Genomic DNA, 19859 nt, shown 5'->3' with positions numbered 1-19859 from the left:
ACAGTAAAAAATAACTTCCAGATAAATGACTGTTGGGAGTTGGAAACATGGAAGAATTATAAGAAAACCACCACATTATGAAGAAATGACTGTGTTTATTCAACCGAGGCTTTATAGAGCTGTGTGCAACGGAGCTTGCCCTGACTATTAATCAATTTCAGTGACAGTAGCCAGGTCTGAAACAGAGGCATGATCCAGGCACCTGTTAGAGTGAGGTGGGAAAGAAGTGTGGGAGAAATAGAACAGCAGTGAGATGAGAAACCCTTTCTTGTGGTGGAGCTCTGTTTGGAGGTTAAAACTTAGTTGTCTTTACTCCCAGTTATAAAGAAGCCCATCCATCTGCAACTTGTGGTTTTGTCTGTGTATGTGCGTGTGTGTGTGTGTGTGTGTGTGTGTGTGTGTGTGTCCCAAAAGTCTTCAACACAAATGAAAAAAACTAAGAGTTCTTGGACATTATCACATATTGATACCAAATACACATCAGGTGCTGTTTGAGGGACACACATGCTAGCTAAGCTTTTTCATTTACTTCTGGAATAGATCAATTCACTCTTTATGTTACCATCTTTAAAAGTATTCTTCCATATGTGTTTATGTTTCTACTTACATACACATGAAAGTTTCTTCATATGTATGGGTCCATTGTTCTTGGGTCGCTCCAATAACCACCCACTTAATCAAGTTATCTGGTTGAAAGTATACAGAAAAATGCTGTTTTCTTGGAAACACCTTACATTAGGCATTGGTGTCCCACAGGGTCTGTGGTTTGTAGGCAACTCCACAGTTGGTTTGCAAATCTGCTAACATCAGCTTCTGCTAGAGAGAGAAGAAATGTATCTTTCTGGTGCATCTTACCTGCCCACATCACCTGGTGAATCCCAGGAGAAGCCATGTGCACACCTGCTGGCTTCCACAGGGAGAGAAAGTATCCTTTTGCCTGAGATTTATAGTTAATAATGTTTGAATAAGTCCTAAGCAGAGTGAGTCCTGTTGTGCTTTTGGTGTCTCATGCTACCTGACAACCATTTCAGGGTCAGCTTCAGTGAAGAAAATGTTCCAAGAAGCCAAGAATGTCTTCCAACCCCTTAACAAACTTTGTATTGAAAACAAAGTGCTCAAAGAAATATAAGTGTATGCCTTTAAAAGGAGACCTGTGGAATGAAGAGACAGAACAGCTGCCAAGTGTTCAGGATCCCACCTCCCCCACTGAACAAAGGCACCTGTATTTCACCAGAAATAAAATTTTATTAGTAACATGTCAAATATGTTTTAAAATACAGTTACCTTTCTTCTTCCTCTCAGTTTAAAAAACAATCCAATAAAAATTCTAAATCATGACCCAAATATTTTTAAATGTGAAAAAGACATATTTTAGATTATGTAACAGATACACATTTTCCGAAATAAATGTTGTAGAACACCATCTGCTTCATATTTGAGTACATTCCCACAGAACTAAATTTCTGCTCCTCTTCTTTCATTAATGGTTTATGACAAATTTATGACACTATATTTCACAATAGCCATACCAAAAATTTATGACCAAAAGAGAGTCAGACAAAAATCACTTGGCATGCTCAGATAGACAATTTATGTGACTCTCTTTTACACTGATCCTCCACCCTTTACCAAGACCCCAATAACCAAGGAGAAACAGGAAGTCCATAGCAAGGGCAGGATCTTGCAGAGCACAAAGCTTGAGAAAGAGTTCAAGACAAGAAGTGAATGAACTGGGCGCCATTTTTTACCTCAGGTTTACAATCTTCAGTCCGTGGAGCCACCCAAACTTTTGAATTTCATAATGAATGTTTTTGTAAGATTTTCTTGTATTTGGTCAAGTAAGAGATTGTCATTCTTTGCTTTAATGTTGACAAGTGGATCTCCCTTATCTGAGTAAAATCAAGGGGAAGATCAGGAAGAGAAATTTTACCAAGTGTCATTTCCTGATTGCATTGAATCCATGTTCTTCTTCAATAAGTGTAGATAAAACTCATGCCAGAAATAATTTTCTACATATTTTACAGTGCTGTAATATTTGTGGCAAATTTAGAAAACCAGTCTTTTGGCTTTATGTTATTTACTATTTTTGCCTTTTATTTTTTCAAAGAAAAATTTATTATGGAAAATGGACATGAATATATATTCTTTGAAAGTCTGAGTATATAGGCTTGCATATATATTTACCTCAAATGATCTAGAGATTTGCTACTTAATGTGGGGTCAATAGCAGCATCTGCATCACCCGGAAAATGTGCAGAGTAAAGACTCTCAGGCCCTGTTGCAGACCTAGTAAAAGGAATCTGTATTGCAACAAGATCCCTGGTGCTTAGGAGGATTTGAGAAGCACTAATGTAGAGGATGTTTTTAATTCACTGAACTACAGGGGAATTGTTGAGGAAAGACAGAATTGCTTTAATAGGGAAATTTTGTCCCAAATATTTAACCAGGAATGTAATAACTTTTAGACACACTCCCCTTTAAAAGAAACAAAAAATTTGACACTTGTCATGTTGCTATTGTGTCGTGATAAAGTTTGAGAATAAGAACATGTAAATTAAATGACATATATTACATAAATACTCAACTACTTGAATTGATTATATACAATCTTTCATTATTTCCAACATAAGATATTTTCTTTAGTAAAACATACAACAATTACACTGAATTGTAGAATTATGAAGATTACCTTAGTAGATGATTATTTAAAGTTTACAGTTATTTTTAAAAGAAGTGTCCATCCAATAACCATTATGCTTATGTGATTAATTCTAGTTTAAAACATTCTGGGAATCCTTTCCCAAAGGATCTAGTCAGGAGCACAAAGTGTTGCTTTTCTACAAGAATCTCTGAGCAAATCAGTATCATCGCTAGAGGGCCAGGAGGCGATGAAGGACAGAACTTTAACCTTCACTAGGAGGGTACTGCAAAGACTGGGGATTAGGCTGTAATTCACAGAGGAAGCTAGAGTGGTACAGAAAGGAGATGGCTCCAGTAGCTGGTGTTAAAAAATCCTGAGGTTCATTCAAGCAGTTCACCAGCATGAGGCCCATTAGAGAAGGCTGCCTCTCTGACTTTACACACACCATACACAACTCTCAGGCTATGACTTAATGATTCTGTTTTTCACTTAAGGCTTTCCTTGACATCAACAGCAACCTGATTGGCACTGACCATGAGAGCTCGAGAGGTGAAGGGAGATGTAATTGTTCCATGTTTGCATGTGTCTCCCTTCCATCCTCACAGGGATTCCCAGGGGTGAGCTACAGCCAGCCATACTCCCCCTATGCAAGAGTGGCTTCCTAATATGCTTCCAAGTATAAAATATACTGCAAAGAAAATCTATATACTCCTTCCACTCCTTAATCTGGATCAGTAGAACTTCCCTTCTTCCTGTGTATCTTTTCATCTGCCAACACCTTGGGAGATACATGTTTGAAAACCATCCCAGATTGGAAAAGAAACCTAGGTGCTGCTCCCAGTAGAAAGTTCTTACCCTATAAGGCAAAAATCAAATCATCTGGATTCTTCCCTCATCAGTGAACTGAGCTAAGAGACTGGATATCGCTCACTTCTGGGTCCCCAGCCCTCGCATGGTGCTTGGCTCAGAATAGTTTGCTCAATAAATGGTTGTGAATTGCATTTATTTTCAAGTCTTCTTGCACTGAATTTGTTAAATCTTGGGATGTACATTCAGAACAGGCAATGCATTTGAGCTTATCCATTTTTACATATGGCTCCCCATTTAGTCTTTCTCCTGAATTAATTATTTCTGCTTTCCTTTGCTTATCCATCCAATGCAATTTCAGGAGCATTTTGCAATAATACTACACTTCATATAGTACCTATGCTGAATAGAACCTCGGTTTCTGCATTATTGGTAATTGAATGATCAATGCATTGCAGGTAGCGGGTGTTTGGGGTATACAGTGGACACAGGAAAGAAAAACTGAACATAGCAAGCAAATAACCCCCCTCATAAACACACACACACACACACACACAATAAACCTCCTCTTTCACTTATTAATCTGATCTCTCTCTCTTTCTCTCTCTCTCTCTCTCTCTCTCTCTCTCTCTCTCACTCTCTCTCCATTTTTCTTTTTTCATTTTCTTCTTACTAGGTCTTTGGGGGTACTTGGGCACCCACACTTAGATTCCCCCACCTCAGCTTCCTGAGCCTAAGGCTGATTCTTGTTATCAGAGAGAGGATGCCCAGGTTTAAAGTAAAAGTAATAATTTCCTACCTTGTGCATCTCTCATTAATGGAGCAAACCTATAGAGGGGTCTCCCTATCTATCAGCTGGTCATGGTAAAATGACAGTGATCTATTGGTTAACTCAGACAAGTTTACAGAGTTTAAATATAAATTACTATTTTTAAAATCAAGATAAAATTAGTCAACTCCTTATCTATGAGTTGTTAGAAAAAAATTTTTAAATGCCCCCAAAAGTATTTTTAAATAAACTGTTTTGAAATCAACACAATTAAAAAAATCATATTCACAAATACTGCTGGTTTCTAAGACAGTTCCTTTTCTACATAGGAATACAGATTAGAGAGCTCAATTGATGATGTCATCCAATAAAAAGACTTTCACATCTGTTACTGGTTTTTTGCCCAAGAGTTCTTGCTTTGTTTAAATTTTCTGGCATACAATAAATATTATAATTTCACACTTTCCTGATAAGTTTTCTCTCCTCTTCTCTGTTTTAAAGTGTATTTCTATTCTCAGCTAATTTCAATATGTGGCTTTTGTTTATGCACTACATCTACTAGCGTTGGTGTCTTTTTCTTAGAGACACTGTCCTAAACCAAGCCAAGTGTTTAAAGTTTTGAAAGTATTAGAAAGGTGAATCTATTTTAAAAACTATATTATAATATAATTATCAAATTTGGAATCTTGGAATGGCCCCATTTAAAAAATATATATGTTTTTAAAAGAAGTATCTGAGAAATAAGTTCATTTATAAGCAATAAAATAAAAAATTTAAACTTTGGTGCCAAATTTTGTCCTTAACTTTTAAGTATTTATTTGTGTATTTTAAAGCTATCTCATCATCATACTAAATTGATTTTAAAACTGACCACGGGGATTATAATTTTCTACTTTCTTCTTAAGCATTTTTCCTAATTTGATTGAGCAACTAAATGTAAGGCTGACACTTGTATCAGTGTTATGACTATGTGGTCTTCGACAATGCAGGCTAATTAAGGGCACCCATATTCTATATATCAGAAGCATCCACATTAATCATCTTGGTGATTCACTAGAGAAACCAAGTATTGAATCAAAACTAAAAACAAAATTGTCTTGAATAGAAAAAGCCTGTCTGGGTTACTAGTTGATCTTCAGCTAAGGAAGATTCTATGTTGACAAGACACCATATTTAAATTGCAAAGGCATATGATTACCAAAAGCTTGTAATACCTTCACTTAAAGCAATGTCCTTGATTATCATTATTATGTAAAAGGTGCTCTGAGAGCACATTAGTGAGCAAATCATCCTGAAACACTTTCACAGTGTCCCTCTATCTCCTGCACAATCCTTAGATTCTTATCTTGGTTATCATAGTCTTCCTGACACTCATCTTTGAGTCTTTGGTATTTTCTTAAATACACCTTTGGCACCTAGTTTTTCCAATCTGCTTAATCACTTAATGACAATTCTTGAAACAATATGCTCTGTAGGACAAAAACCCCAGATATGGAAATCAGACATCTCACCCAAACCTCACAGAATAGTATGAATCAATTCAAACAATTTCATGACTCTATCCAACTTGTTAAATAATGATTTTTCAAATTGTAAAATATCTAAACTTCACCACCAAAGGCATTCTGAAACATTTTGTCAAATAGTGAATGATCAACTATTATACAAAAAACAGTGCAAAGTTTGATCCTGGCAGCCTTAAATGCACTCTTAGCTCGATGAAGAAATAACATCATGTAGAATTTCTGTTGTTCTCACCAATTGCTGCAAATATCAACCCATGAAAAAAACACATTTTACCTGCCTACCCTTTTCCTGAGCTTCACAGCCTATAAAAAAGAAAATAGCATCATGAATAAAAATTTTAACTCTTGAAGGCCCAGCACAAATTTTAACCAACCCCTAAAGATAAGCCCACCGGCAATGCTTTTTTATTAAATTTTACTTTTAAAGAAAAAAGTCTATCAAGAAACCAAAAAAATATATAATAATAATAATAATAAAAAGGATCAGTTTGGAGTAATCCAGTTGTTATTTTCAGCAGTTAGGTGGCAGGGAATGCTTGCCCCAACTTGAATCGCCACTGATGGTACAAAGCATTTCAGAAAGAACTCCCTCTTCTCATCCTCAGAGACATAACATTATCAATGGAATCTGTTACTTTTTGTTACTTGTTATAAAGAGTGGCAGACTTTAGAACCAGGGGGCTTAAAAGTTTTAATCTATATAACAGGTTGATATAAATCCCTTTCTACACACCGTATGTTAAAAAAAAAAAATCTTTGCTTCTAATGCACTAATTCAATGCTTTATAAGTGGACATATTTTCAATTCAATTTGATGATACTAAGGACTGCTGAGTAATAACCATGGGTCTCTCCAATCAGTTCAGCATGCATTTCATCAAATGCACTGGTAATTAGTGCCTTATATTAACATCTTCACTATAAACAGTTCAGGCATTTAGAAACAAAGTATCAATGAACTTAACAGTTACTTTAATTCATTTTATAAATAAGCAACTGAGAATTTTGCTCCAAGTGGCTGCTAGTGTATCCCATTCCAAAAATGGCATTCTCCGAAGCATAAGGCACAATATGATATGAATGCAGCTCTTCATAATAGAGAGACTGAGAACAGCATTCCTGTACCATAAACTTCAGCCGTTTTCTTGTATCTGAATAAGCAGTCTTATAACAGGGAGCTTCTTTAAAGTATTCATAGCTCTCTTTCTCCGTCTCTAGATGTATCTTCCTCAGCAAATTGTTAATTAACACAGACCTTCTTAAGTAGGTTTCTGGGTCTTCTAGAAACCTGAGCTTCTCCAGAGAAAGTTTGAGAATGCAAGTCCTGTCCTCAGGTAATATCAGGTGCTGGAAAACAAAGTCAATCATTTAATCTAGACGTAGAAAAATGACAAGTCAAGCTTTTTGGTATGGACAACATTCAAAACAATGACAAAAGAAAAAAGAATAATAAATACTTACTTTTGGAAAATACCCATGGTAATCTTGATGTAAATCTTCTTCTTCTGCATATTTTCTCTTAAAGTAGGCTACTTTCGACGTTGTTAATGAATATGTTAATACTTTTGTTGGATAAGCTAAACAAAATAATTGGAGAAAAGTCAGATGTTACCATGGCAAAGAATATTTCATCATATAGATTCTACTTATAAAAAGAAATTGGTGACCCCAGAAATTGTTGTCCTCTCCTCACTAAAATCACACAGACATCCAGTCAGTGGCCACTTGCCATGTGGTTGAAAAGCCTGTAGGGAGGAAAAGGCCAACCTTTAGAACCAAAGAGATGGTCTAGGTTGGAAATCAATGTTTATTTCCTTTTTCAACCTCTCAGAAATCAAATACCAATACTTATTTAACCTCATAATTTTGTTTTGTTTTGTTTTGTTTGTTACCAGGGATTGAACCCAGGGGCACTAAACCACTGAGCCACATCCCCATCCCTTTTTAATATTTTATTAGAGACAGGGTCTCACTGAGTTTCTTAGGGCCTCACCAAATTGTCTGGCTTTGAACTCACAATCCTCCTACCTCAGTCTCTGGGATTACAGGTGTGCACCACCATGCCTTGCAACCTCATGCTTTTGAACATCAAAACACACCCAAAGTTGAAACTTATCAACAAAATACAATTGGAGGAACTAATGTTTTTCAACATTCTTTTAAACTGCCTAAACCACAGAGGGCATTTCATGTTGCTGTTTAAGCAAATTGGCATAAAATAGTCAGTGACCATGTTACAGTTTAAAGAAATAACTGTGTGTTGAAAGTTAAAAAAAAAAAAAGCCCTAGATTATAGTTATGGTATATCATGGTCCTAACACATGGCTTAATGTATGTCAATCCCAAGTAATTGAGAGATTTAAGTAATGCTATGACTAGCAACACTGACCTTGATATGATAGCTAAAGTGAAAAACTTAGTTTTCTCCTTTAATTTACTATTTATAGAGATTGAGGATTCTGCCTTATTTAGGGAGGTATAGAGTTCCAGAGTTATGAAACAGTTTCAGAAATGAAAGGGTTTGTTCAAAGAAAGTTCCTACAATGTCCTCTAGGTGGCACTGATGCCACAGAAAGGAAGCAAGAGAAACCAGAAAAAGACAAGGAGCTTCCTATTCAAAGCAATGAATGAATGCAAACTCAGTCCAGTTCAGTACTCACTCGACCAGACCACACAAAAAAAAAAAAAAAAAAAAAAAAAACCTCCTATTTAAAGATAATTTATCTCACTTTTTATCCATACCTCCGTGTAGTATTAATGTGTTGATTAAATAAATTTCTGGTAAGACATTTGATATTTTTCCTCTAGATCTTTTAAATTTTTTGAAGCCTAAGTATTAATAATATACTCTTCAATAACATGCCTTTTCTAGTTTTTCCTCCAACTTGGAGGCATCCACATAAAGCTTCCTGCAACTTCTTGTAACTGGATGGTTTTCCTGAGCCAGTAGGGAAAACTACAAAATCACACCTAAAGCATTCCAAAATTCACTGGCATCACTGTGGATTATAAACCCAAGAGAACCTTAGGTTAGAGTTGGTATGTTTTGTTAAGGGAATCCAGAATTTTAAACTACTTCTATATCTTCACTAAAAAGAGATCACTATGTAATGATAATTCACAATTGAAACAATGATAATAGTTGCTATTTTATGTACACAGTCCCTGAAATTAACAAGCAAATTTTAGTTTACATAGATTTTTCACTGCTCTCAAAAGTTTAGGGAAAAAAGAATAAAATTGGACAGAAAAGAAAGAAAACATTCCTGAACAGTTTTCTAAGGAGGTGTTTTTTAGCAAACTACATTTTTAGGTGTGTTTTTAAGGGATTTAATCAAATAATTAGATGACAATGGTTTGGTTTATCCCTTGTGATAATTATTCATGCTTTTTAAAAAACTGTGTAACTAATAACTAATAGTGGTTCACAAATATCAGCTAGCATCAGAATCATCTGTAGGGGCTCCTTAAAACAAATTGCTGGGTTTCATCCCCAGAGTTTCAGTCAGTCTGAAGTGGGGAATTTGCATTTCTTACAAATTTCCAGGTGATGATAGTGGTATTGGTCTGAGACCCACATTTTAAGAGCCTTCATGTTACATCCTTAAGTATGTGTCATAGTAGTGCCACAAAAGGGGCTGGAGATATGGCTCGGTAGGTAGAGTGCTTGCCTTGCATGCACAAGGTCCTGGGTTCAATCCCTAGCACCACCAAAAAAAATAAATAAATAAATTAGTGCCACAAAAGCAAGTTGAAATGAATCAATCAACCAATTGACTTAACATCAGAGTGGCAAGCATTTGGCTTGATTGATTTTTGTTGTTGCCATCGCTTCCCTACATCAACTTAGATGCTTTAGCATCATGAACAAATCCAGACTGCATCTTAACTAAACAGTGAAGAATGAAGTCACTTTTCAACGGGAATCCCTGGGTCCACATTAAGAAGCATCAATGGCTGTTACTAGCATTATAGCTGGACAAGTCGCCATTAAAAAAAAAAAAAAAACAACGTCCAGTGAATTACTACAGTGAAGGGAAGAGTGAGGAAAGACTTGGAAATGAGAAGAGTAACTTTACCATAAGCAAACATTATTTTCATATATATCTTTTTTAAATGTCTGCTCATTTTATCTTCCTGCGTAGTGTAATGTCTACGGCATTTATGACCAATTAAAAAGCTTTTAATGAATGATACAAGGGAGGGCAGGTTGTAGTTTGGAGAACCAAATGTCAAATAGACTTATTTTTCTGGCTCCCAAGTGAACCTCCAGGGAAGATATTTTGGTTTAACAGAGCAAGACAAAATAAATAAACAAATTAAAAGTATATATTAAATGACCCCAAGGTTTATAAAGATTCTGTCTGGCTATATTTAAGCAATAACCTATGATACAGAATACACTGGTCCCTGAAAATACACAGTAAATTCTCAGGAGATCTCCATTTGAGACTTCACTCTTCTGTGAGCAATGCACTTAGCCACTTAGTTTATTGCACTTACTTAAAACAACACCCACATAGGCTGTGGAAATGCTGAATAGCTTTCACAGCTGGTACCAGTTTGGCAATTACCTCCTTGCCAGCTGTTTAGCTATTTGCAATGTTTTGGGCATCAGATTTTGAAGGATGGTTTTAGACTTGTAGGCTAAAAGATATAGCAAACATGAGTTCCTACATCTGTTCTCCTGCTAGATTAGATCTCAAAAAATTCAGAGCTGGAAATTATTTATTGGTCATCTGATTCAAGGATCCTTGTTGTACAGATGAGGAAACTGTGGTGCCGAGGAGTCCAGTGGTTTATAGTCTGGGTTTTGAAATAGGTGAAAGCAAGTTTGAATTCCAGCTCTGCCACTTCTTTGTATTGTGACCTTGAACAAATTACATAAACTCTCTGCAAATGGCATTTGTAAAATGGAAATAGAAATACACTGGCTCATAAGATCACAGAAATAATTCATGGAAAGTGACTGGCACTGTGCCTAGCATATAGTAAGCACTCAACCAAATTACACCTCTTCTTAGTGCCAATAGGCACAGATCTATCATATGGAAGCAAAGTCAACCTAGCCTCCTAGCTCTGACCTGAAGATTCTTTTCCACCACCCTGCCTTATGGAGACACTGGATTATCCTTAGACAGTTAAGGGACTGCAAGAAGATATATCAAATGGATAAGCTGAAAAAATATAATAGGTTCTATAAGTGCTCCTAGAAAATGTTTCTGGCTTATTGCCATTAATCATACATTTTAGGTGAAAAAATATAAATGGTTTTTGAAGCATCAAGATAATCATCTGAATAATTAATGTTAATATGAATATCCAAAAAAGTTAGTTTATTATGATCTCTTAAACATGTGTAAATGTTTATCATTCTCCTGCAACTAAAAAGCTAAACTCCATCTAGCCAGTTATTTAGATAAAGCTAATGAGATAGATAAAAAGAGTAAAGTGATTTTATGTCTTTATGTTCTGTGTTGAGCTCTGAGAACAGCATATAAATTATAAAACTGAATTAGGTTGAGACTAAGTTTATCTCTGAAGGTGAAATAGCTAATGCTGGCTTGAATACTAAAATTGTTTTCAATGCTATGACCTCTGGGCACACAAAACATCTTTGCTAGGCTTGGTATATTTCATAGTGTAAAACTTCCATAAGCAACAAATTAAAAATCACAGATCGGAATGACCACCCCCGCCCCATCAGAGTTCTGGCCATGAAATGTATACATATTTCTGTAAATGTTTAAAATTTGATTACAAACAATTGCTCAAAAACTCTTCCTTGTTCTGCTTCTGCCTCCAGACAACTAAAATTCTATTATTGTACAAGTGATTTCATTTGGTACACAGCCCAGGGACAGTACACTAAGAAAACATCATCAGCAAATTAATTTATAAACACTTTGAGAGAACAGACAACAGTAAAAGAAGAAGAGCCCCTGTCAGAGTAATTCATTCTTTGTCCAAAAGTAGAAATTCCAAGAAATGGTGAAGAAGTGATGTGTTAAATGTATCTTAATTCTAGGAGGGTTCTCATTTTCTCCCCAACATTTTAATCAACATATTACAAAAAGCAAGAGTTGAAACCATTCTATCTCATCCTCACTGCAGACAGAAGGGCAGGAGACTGATCAATAGGGAGAGACGAGGTGAGTTCCATCTCAGATCAACGAGTGACTTGGGTTGTAGACAAATCATATGCTTCAGTTGCACTCTCTCTTATTGATTTCTCTTTGTCTGGTGTTAGCCTGGTAGAAGCCTTTAAAAGTCTAAGTGCCCCTATATATCGAAATAATGATCTACTGGTGGCAAAACTATCGGACATCCTTCCTGAGGGCCTTGACCACTTTTGTTTGGAAGAGTTCTCCCATCTGTCGGTGTTAGCCACATTCTGCAGTCCTGCTGCATGGTTTAAAACACTTGAGCATAACCTTCTAGAGCTGTCCCATGGCATTAGTTTAAATACTAGCCTTATAATGTATTTGCTTTGTGTCTTTGGGCTGGATATTTGGCCCCAAAGAGCCTGAATTTTTTCATCTATTAAATGGGACAACAATATCAAATTCATTGACTTGTATATGAATTGTGAGGTAATGTTAAAAGTACTTAGTGCCTAACACATATGCTCATATTTTTGCTTAGTAAATGTTATACATTAATATTTTCAGGGACCTCACATTTGAAATAATAAATACATATCCTGCTCAGTGGCATTATGTTATACATGGGAGATTTGTTCTCTCTTTAGTGTTGAGCAAAGGTTGCATAGAACATTCATGAGTGTATTCACAGAGGTAGAAGGGTACAAAGTTCAAAGCTGCAATGCTGCGCCTTCTGTAGACCTTTAGCATCGACAATACTTCATCAGATACCTTTCTTCATAACCTCCTGCCTAGCACCTTTCTGTAGAATATGCTCTATGATAGCAGAACTCAGTGTCAATTTTTAGCTCTGGATCAATGGAGCAATCAGTTTCTTCAGATTTACCCCAAGTAAAATATTGACTTCCCTGGCACTTTAGCATCAGCAACAAGTTGCAGCTCCTGGAAGACTATGTTGGGAACTTCTAGAGATACTTGACAGCCACTGAGTTACATGGGTTTCTCAAATACCAGCAGCATTGTCTGGTACAAGATTCCATGTGCCTTGACGTTGCTCCAAATACAGGCATGGAATAGTAAACAGAACAGCAACAGTTCCACGAACCTAGCTTGTTCCTCGGGTAATGCTTCCTGAACCAAAGAGAACACCATTAAATGAGACATGACCAGTCAGGCAATCATGAAATTACCTTAGGTCCTGTACCAAGGCCAAGTTGTCCAATAATCTAGTGCTACTGAGATGGAGATCAAGTGCAATAAGCTTCTTGAGTGCACTCTCTGACTTACCACCCTCTAGAAGTGCATTTCTTGTTTTGAGGGATCATGCTCCTTTGACTCCACCCTTTACCTTACAAAGTAGGAGTAAATCAGAGAGAAAACTGGTCATGCAACCACACTTCTGGAAATTGCTTCCAAGAAATATCTTAACCAATAATCTCTTGGAGAAAGGCTAAACTTCCTTAGGAACCCAGCACTGGCACTCAGAAAGGAGAATCTTAATCCCCAGCCTATGGATGGTAGTGGCCTTTTGGAAGGTGTCTGATCTCTATCATCCTGATCATCTTTCATTTTGATATCCCCATCAAACCCCACCCACCCATCCACATTTAGATCCATCAACAAAAACATCTCTCTAGGCCATTGTTGCTTGTGGTATCCCAGAAGGGTTTTAGAACAACATGAGCTGGTAACTAATCATTAGCATTACTCATTAAGAACATATTGGAATTCACTCTAGAGTTGGGTGATTCTCTGTCCTCATTCATATGGTACTCCCAGGTGGAGATGCTCTGGACAGAAAGTGGTCTTCATTCACAGGGTGCCTTTCTTCTAAGCACCTGTCTTTGTTAAATTAATTGCATTGTGTTCAAGCTCAGCAACCACTTAAGTTAAAAGATGGTATCCTTCACATTAACTCTGGAGACTGAGACATAAAGTGGCAAACCGAGTAGCACCTGGGGACAGAATCATGCCTCCAGGCTCTTGGGTCTGACTCTCTTTGCAACATCTCCAACTTTGGTAGATGCCCCTAACCTCTAGTCCCTTTTTATAAGCACTTAAAAACTAACACACACATCCTCTTAAACACCCCTACAGAATTCCCAGCCACAAACTCATCTCTCCTCTCCAGCTAGGCACCACTGATATTTAGAAGACTCTTGTAGCTCAACAATTAAGATTTATTGCATTTTACTTTTTATAGTTTATAATATAAAAAAAGTATTTTATTTTCTAAATAGGAGGCCATATTAAAATCCTGGACAGAACACTAGTAAACCCATAGTTATTTCCATTATCCTCCACCACCCTACTGAGAAATATTTCAGTGAACTGGAAGGCTCTGTATTGACCCATTTGTATAATTTTAATGAGAAAAACATTTAAACTAATTGTGTTAAACTAAAAAGGGAATGCATTAATGTATCAATGCTTTTTAGATGAACTTGTCTTTTTCAAAAAAAAAAAGAAAGAAAGAAACAGGAAAAAAGAATTGTCAAGGATTTGCTCCTCCCAAAATCTGAAGGGATGCTTCTGATGCCTCTTCCTCCCTAGCTTCAGTGCTGAGTGGTTTGGGTCAATTTACTCTTGCCTCTCCTTCTGGGAGAGTTATTTCATTTTAGTTTTGTCTGGGTTCCTGAAGCATATTGCTTTGACAAATAGAGCAATCTGAACTGCTTATTCTTTGGCTTTAGAGTATTGTTGGGATGTCAGTGTTTTGACTGTTACAGCCAGCTGGCATGAGTCATCAGTAGAGATCCCAGGTGGAGAGACAAGGGCCTCATCCTCTTGGTACACATTTTGAATTCTTCAATGTGTTTCATGGCATCTTCTAAATCCTATGAAGGTCTCATGACATAGAATTTAACATGCTCATACCTGCCTAAAAACTTCCCAATACAGCTGACATATGAAAAAAGACTGAAATTAGAACTTGGTTGTAGTATAAACCTGCTCAATCCCAGCTTTATCAAAGTGTTAGACCTCCTAAGTACATGCCCCCATTACGATTTATAATATGTACAAGCATAGCTAGTATTTGCACTGATGAAGGGGGTAACTACATCCTTAAATACAAATTGGAATTTTTTTTTCACAAAAAGTGTTCATTTTTTTATTCATCAGTGCGCACTCACTCTGTGGAGCCACCAATGTATCTAGGATTAAATGTTTATGTTACAATGCTAACATTTTATTTATTTTTAATTATTTAAAACTAAACACTCTGATAACATTTTTATGATTAATTACTTTTAGATAGATCTGTTCACCAAAATTTCATAATATGTAGTCTACATATTAAACACTCACAATAGAATCAAAATTAAAATTTAAGAACCTCTTTTATTTGACCTTTGGAATCAGACAGTAGTCTCAATGAAAGGGCAGATTAGGTTACATAAATTAAAGGACACCAAATGATTTTAAACTTCTATGCATATTACATAAGGGATAGGATGTACATAAATTACTAATGCACAGAACTAATGCATATACATGAACCAATAATTGTGGCTACTTTACTCAAACTTTCCTAAGATTAATGGCATGACTAGAACTCTCTACACATCTCATGGCAGATGACAGTAAATCTCATTGGTTTCCTTGAATTTGTTTGTCATCATAAAATATAGTTATTATAATGGAAGAAGAGTGGGTGGTGCTAACATCTAGTGAATCTAATCTATTTTGATGGTTTGAATGGTTATCTTTAGTATTATTATTAATAATATTATTAATATTATTATTAAACTATAGATATTTCAATAACCAACTACAGAGGTCAATAATTTCAGTCTCATGATATTCATAAACCTATACCATGAGACCAGAATAAATTTTCAAATCGGTTTCTGAGGAAAATTGTTTAATTATTTGTTTTCCTAAAGGGAGGTAAAACATAGGCAGAAATGCAGCATGGTATATTTTTATGAATTTGACAGCAATTTGCTAGGCTGGTTATCTACAGGAACTGCACATGGATAGCTCAGGACATGTGAAAGTTACACAGTGTTACAGAGCTAAACACTCACTTAAAGACTGTATTCAGTCTTAAAAATTGAGTTTCAAGTGCTTAGCACTCATAGATTTCTATCATCATGACCTTAATGCAAATTAAATTTAAAACATTACCATAATCTCTTTTTTGCAACTTGGAGAGTTCTCTTCATTTTCTCCAATCAGTCATGCACCAGGGTATTCAGAAGGCTTACACTTGACATGTTCCCGGAGCCAGGCTACCTAATTTGGCCCACCCTATTCACATGGGTCTTAGAGAGGAGAATCTGCCAGCCCACAAATGTCCTTTTTACAGAAAACCTCTATTGACTTCTACCCAGCAACCATCTATATAAACAACCCCTTCTATTGATCTTGTAAGTTATGGTAATGCTACACTAGCATTTATTTCACTAGATACATATTTAAACAGTAATTTCTTTTAAGCCAGTGATTACCTGGTAATGCTGACTCAATCTGAAAAGTATATTTCTAGGACAGCTTCAGAAAATCTGGTGAGAGTTCCCCTTTGCACAGCAAGCATTTCTCACAGCCTGGGGCTCATGAATGGTTACCTGAGATCTTGAAACAAGGAGATAGACACAAATAACATGGGACAAGTCAGGACTGCATTGATATGAGCTGGTTATCAAGTCAGGATCGAGCAAGTACTGGGAGGACATTATCTAAGATGTTTGAGGTGGGGCTGATCTGGACTAGACAGATTGATAAGGCTTCAAACACACAGTCACTTTAATGTTCTCCAGATTTAGGGTATCCTAAGAAATTTGGAAACAACTGATAATTGATGTCACCAGTTATTTACTCGGGGGACTATTTTGTGGAGATTATCAATCGGGTAATTTAGGAAAATCAGCTTCAGATATCCTTCATTTGTTTTCAAGTGCCAGATTTTGTATGATTTCAGGAAGTATTCCCTCTAAAGTAACAAAGCAGCAGTTAACTCAAAACGGACTGTCTTTCTCTGGAATACATGCTTGTTCTGGGAAGATTTGAAATAGCCAAATGCTTACTTCTTTGAAAACAGTTTTTGTTTAAAGGGCCATGTTCAACTGCACCTTTTCTACATGGATGTATGCTTACAGATCTCATCATCTTCTATATTTAGAGAGATGAGCTTTCCAAAGGAAGATAGGCAGCCAATAAGGAGGATCCCATCAAAAGAGAGGTGAGTTACTATGGTTACTTTTCAGGAGGTTGAGTAGCACTGAACGCTGCTTCTGGCCAAATGGACCCTTTCCAGAGGAGGATCTAAAAAGAATGTTGCTCTCCAAACGTGTTGATTCAATTAGTCCAGACTACACTGTCATTTGAGCCTGAACCATAGGCTTCCTATGGGCGCTTGCTGCTTCCAGTTCTCCTAACTGCATATCGGCCGATAAGTCAAAGAAAAACAAGGAGAATCGAAAACTTCTGAACACTACCTTACAGTGATGAGCAGGGTAATCCTCAAGAACCAATCCCAAGATTTAAAAAAAAAAAAAAAAAAAAAAATCAAATCAGGTCATTTGGGACGAGCAGCTGGCCACTTTTCAATGGCGGGAGGGTGGAGTGGGATCCCGTAACATGTCCCTAGTCTCCCCCTCAGTAATGAATCTTTTCTGAAGGGTGCCTGGCTAGAGGAGTCCTGACATACCTTCCGAGCTGGGTCCACTTACCAGGAGATCGCGCATGCACCTGTTTCGCAAAGGCGCGGGGTTCGGAGCTCACTAGTGCTTTTGCGGCGCTGGCACGCTTCAGACCCGCACTGACAGCAACAGCTACAGCAGTGGCGGCGGCGCGACAGCGGCAGCAGCGGCAACTGCAGCTCGGCGGGCAACCCTGGCTCCTGCAGGTCGGTCCCTCCAGTCTGTGAAGCGCCTCTCACTCCGGGTTCCGAACGCAAGGCGGGCGCGTAGCGCTTCTCGGCTCGCATTGGACCAGAGGGAGCAGATGTTATCCGGTTGCTAGGAGCGTTGCTAGGAGGCGATGACGCCCCTCCACAGCTCCGGAGCAACTTTCCTGTAGGTCGGGTGCGCTGACGGGGGCTGCTGGGAGCAAGGTGGAGAGCAGTAACAAGGAGGGACAGCCCTGAACAGAAGGATCCCGGCTGCGCTCGCCTAAATTGGGTCCAGGACAATGGGAAGGGGAGCAGGAGATGGTGAGAGACAGGAACCTAGGCTGGTGACAAGAGCCTCACGTCCCAGGGAAGGGTCACTCGCTGTAGGCCCTAGATGAGTATCTTATATGGGGAGGTTGTTTTTGCGGACAGTGGGTACTTTCCGAGGCTGAAGAAGAGGTAGGATTTTGTAGACCTCAATAGGGGAGAGACTGTGTGTGTGTGTGTGTGTGTGTGTGTGTGTGTGTGTGTGAAAGAAGTGGGGCGGGAGAAAAGGACAGAGAGACGAATGAAGCGATGCAGCGCTGCAGGATGAGCAGTAAAGGACTTTTTGCCTCTTGGGACTCTCCTACTCCCCCTCCCCCACACGTGTTCCGATTTGTGTCTCTCCGGATTTGAGCAGTTGGTAGATTTTGAAGAGGGAAATACTAACTAATCCCATGCAAAACAGCGCAAAGTCTAACTCCTTTTGGCTCTTTCTGTGGTTGTGGCATGGTACCAAAGATTTCAGAAGGAAAAAAAAAAAGAAGAAATGTTCCTGTGATCGAAAATACTTTCTTCACACAGTTAGAAAGATTTCATTTTGATCCAAGAGCTAAATAAAACCTCCAGCAAATATAAAAACTTCTTTAAAATAAAATGCACAAAACAAAGGTACTTTTCACAAGGAAAATTAGAGAAAGTATGCATATCTCAATCATTTACATTTTAATATAAATTTACTCAAAATTTTGTATTCTCTTGGATATCTCACTCAAGCATTGTTTTTCTATTGCTTCTTGTTTTGTTGCTAAACAGCATTGGGGAGAGTGATGATTAGAACATAAAAAGCGGGAATGGATTGAGAAGTTGTTGCCTTTGAAGCCAGGGGTGGTTGCTGTGCAGTGTTATGCTGATTCTTATCGTGCCAGCATTATGGGGGGCTGAAGGGGATAAGTAAAATGGCCCTCAGCTCTCAGGGGCACCTAGTACCTACTGGATGCCTATGGAAAACCTGGGAGTTGACATTTTGTCAGGCTTAAGGTTTAAAAAGTTGACAACCTAAAACTAAATAATAAGCCAAAGTGAGCTTATTAATACCAACTATCAATTCTCAGCTATCAGGTCAGAAAGGAGGCTTTGAGACCTGCACACCTCCAACCCAGCTAGCATTACCCCACTGCAACTTCCTTCTCACTTGCAATAGAGGATATGAGGAGCTGCTGTCAGTGCTGTCAGCCTTGCCTTCCTGTCCAGTTCATCTGCAGAGACTCCCCCTCGCTCTTCAAGGTCCAGTCATTCCGGATGTTTTTCAGTTTCCTTGAATGGAGAAGGTTCTGGCTTGGCTCAGGTATTTTGTACTTGCTGTCTCTTCTTAAATGTGCCTCCCTTTCACCTGGCTTCCTCCCACTCAGCCTTCAAGTCGCAGCTTAAATACCACTTCCTCATAGCGGCTTCCCCTGACAGCCTCCCACCGACTACATTAGTCCCCTAATTACATTCCCAAATCACACTACCGATCCCATTTCACAATATTCATCACACCACATTTTAAGCTATTTCTACCTGGTTAACAGTGTGTCCCTAGTGTGTAGCACACAGTGTCTGGTACATCAAAGGGAACGAAGAGCACATGGCAATAGATGAATTCATCCTGTCTGGCTTCACATCCCTGTTCTCACCTTAGCTGTGTAGCTGTCACTTAGTGAACTTACACAACCAGGAAGGCAGCCACTGGTGACTGTCTTTGTTGTTCAAGTGGAATGGGGGAGGGGGGAAAGACTATTCTACAGAAACGCGTTTTCTGGCCTTCATGAGACATTGTATTTATACAAAAATTTCTTTTCATTCTCAAAGCATCTTATAAAAGTCACTACCTGGGTTTTAATGGCATTGGTGAATACTCAATTCAAAGTCA

The 19859-nt window shown here is 37.8% G+C and overlaps 1 protein-coding gene across 1 annotated transcript; it reads right to left on the bottom strand.

The window, feature by feature from the left end:
• Positions 1-1816: 1816 nt before the first annotated feature.
• On the bottom strand, positions 1817-19390 carry LOC107145022 (SERTA domain-containing protein 4-like). Its single transcript, XM_048798431.1, has 4 exons — positions 19338-19390; positions 17523-17713; positions 7205-7320; positions 1817-7090 (listed from the first exon to the last, which is right to left on the bottom strand). The coding sequence occupies exons 1-4, from the start codon at positions 19388-19390 to the stop codon at positions 6716-6718; spliced, it is 735 nt and encodes a 244-aa protein (XP_048654388.1). The 3' UTR covers positions 1817-6715.
• Positions 19391-19859: the final 469 nt, after the last annotated feature.

This window comes from Marmota marmota, unplaced genomic scaffold, assembly GCF_001458135.2.
Source record: "Marmota marmota marmota unplaced genomic scaffold, marMar, whole genome shotgun sequence".
NCBI classification, from domain to species: domain Eukaryota; kingdom Metazoa; phylum Chordata; class Mammalia; order Rodentia; family Sciuridae; genus Marmota; species Marmota marmota.
Note: the sequence above shows the minus strand (reverse complement) of the source record. Positions and strands in the feature narration are given on the sequence as shown.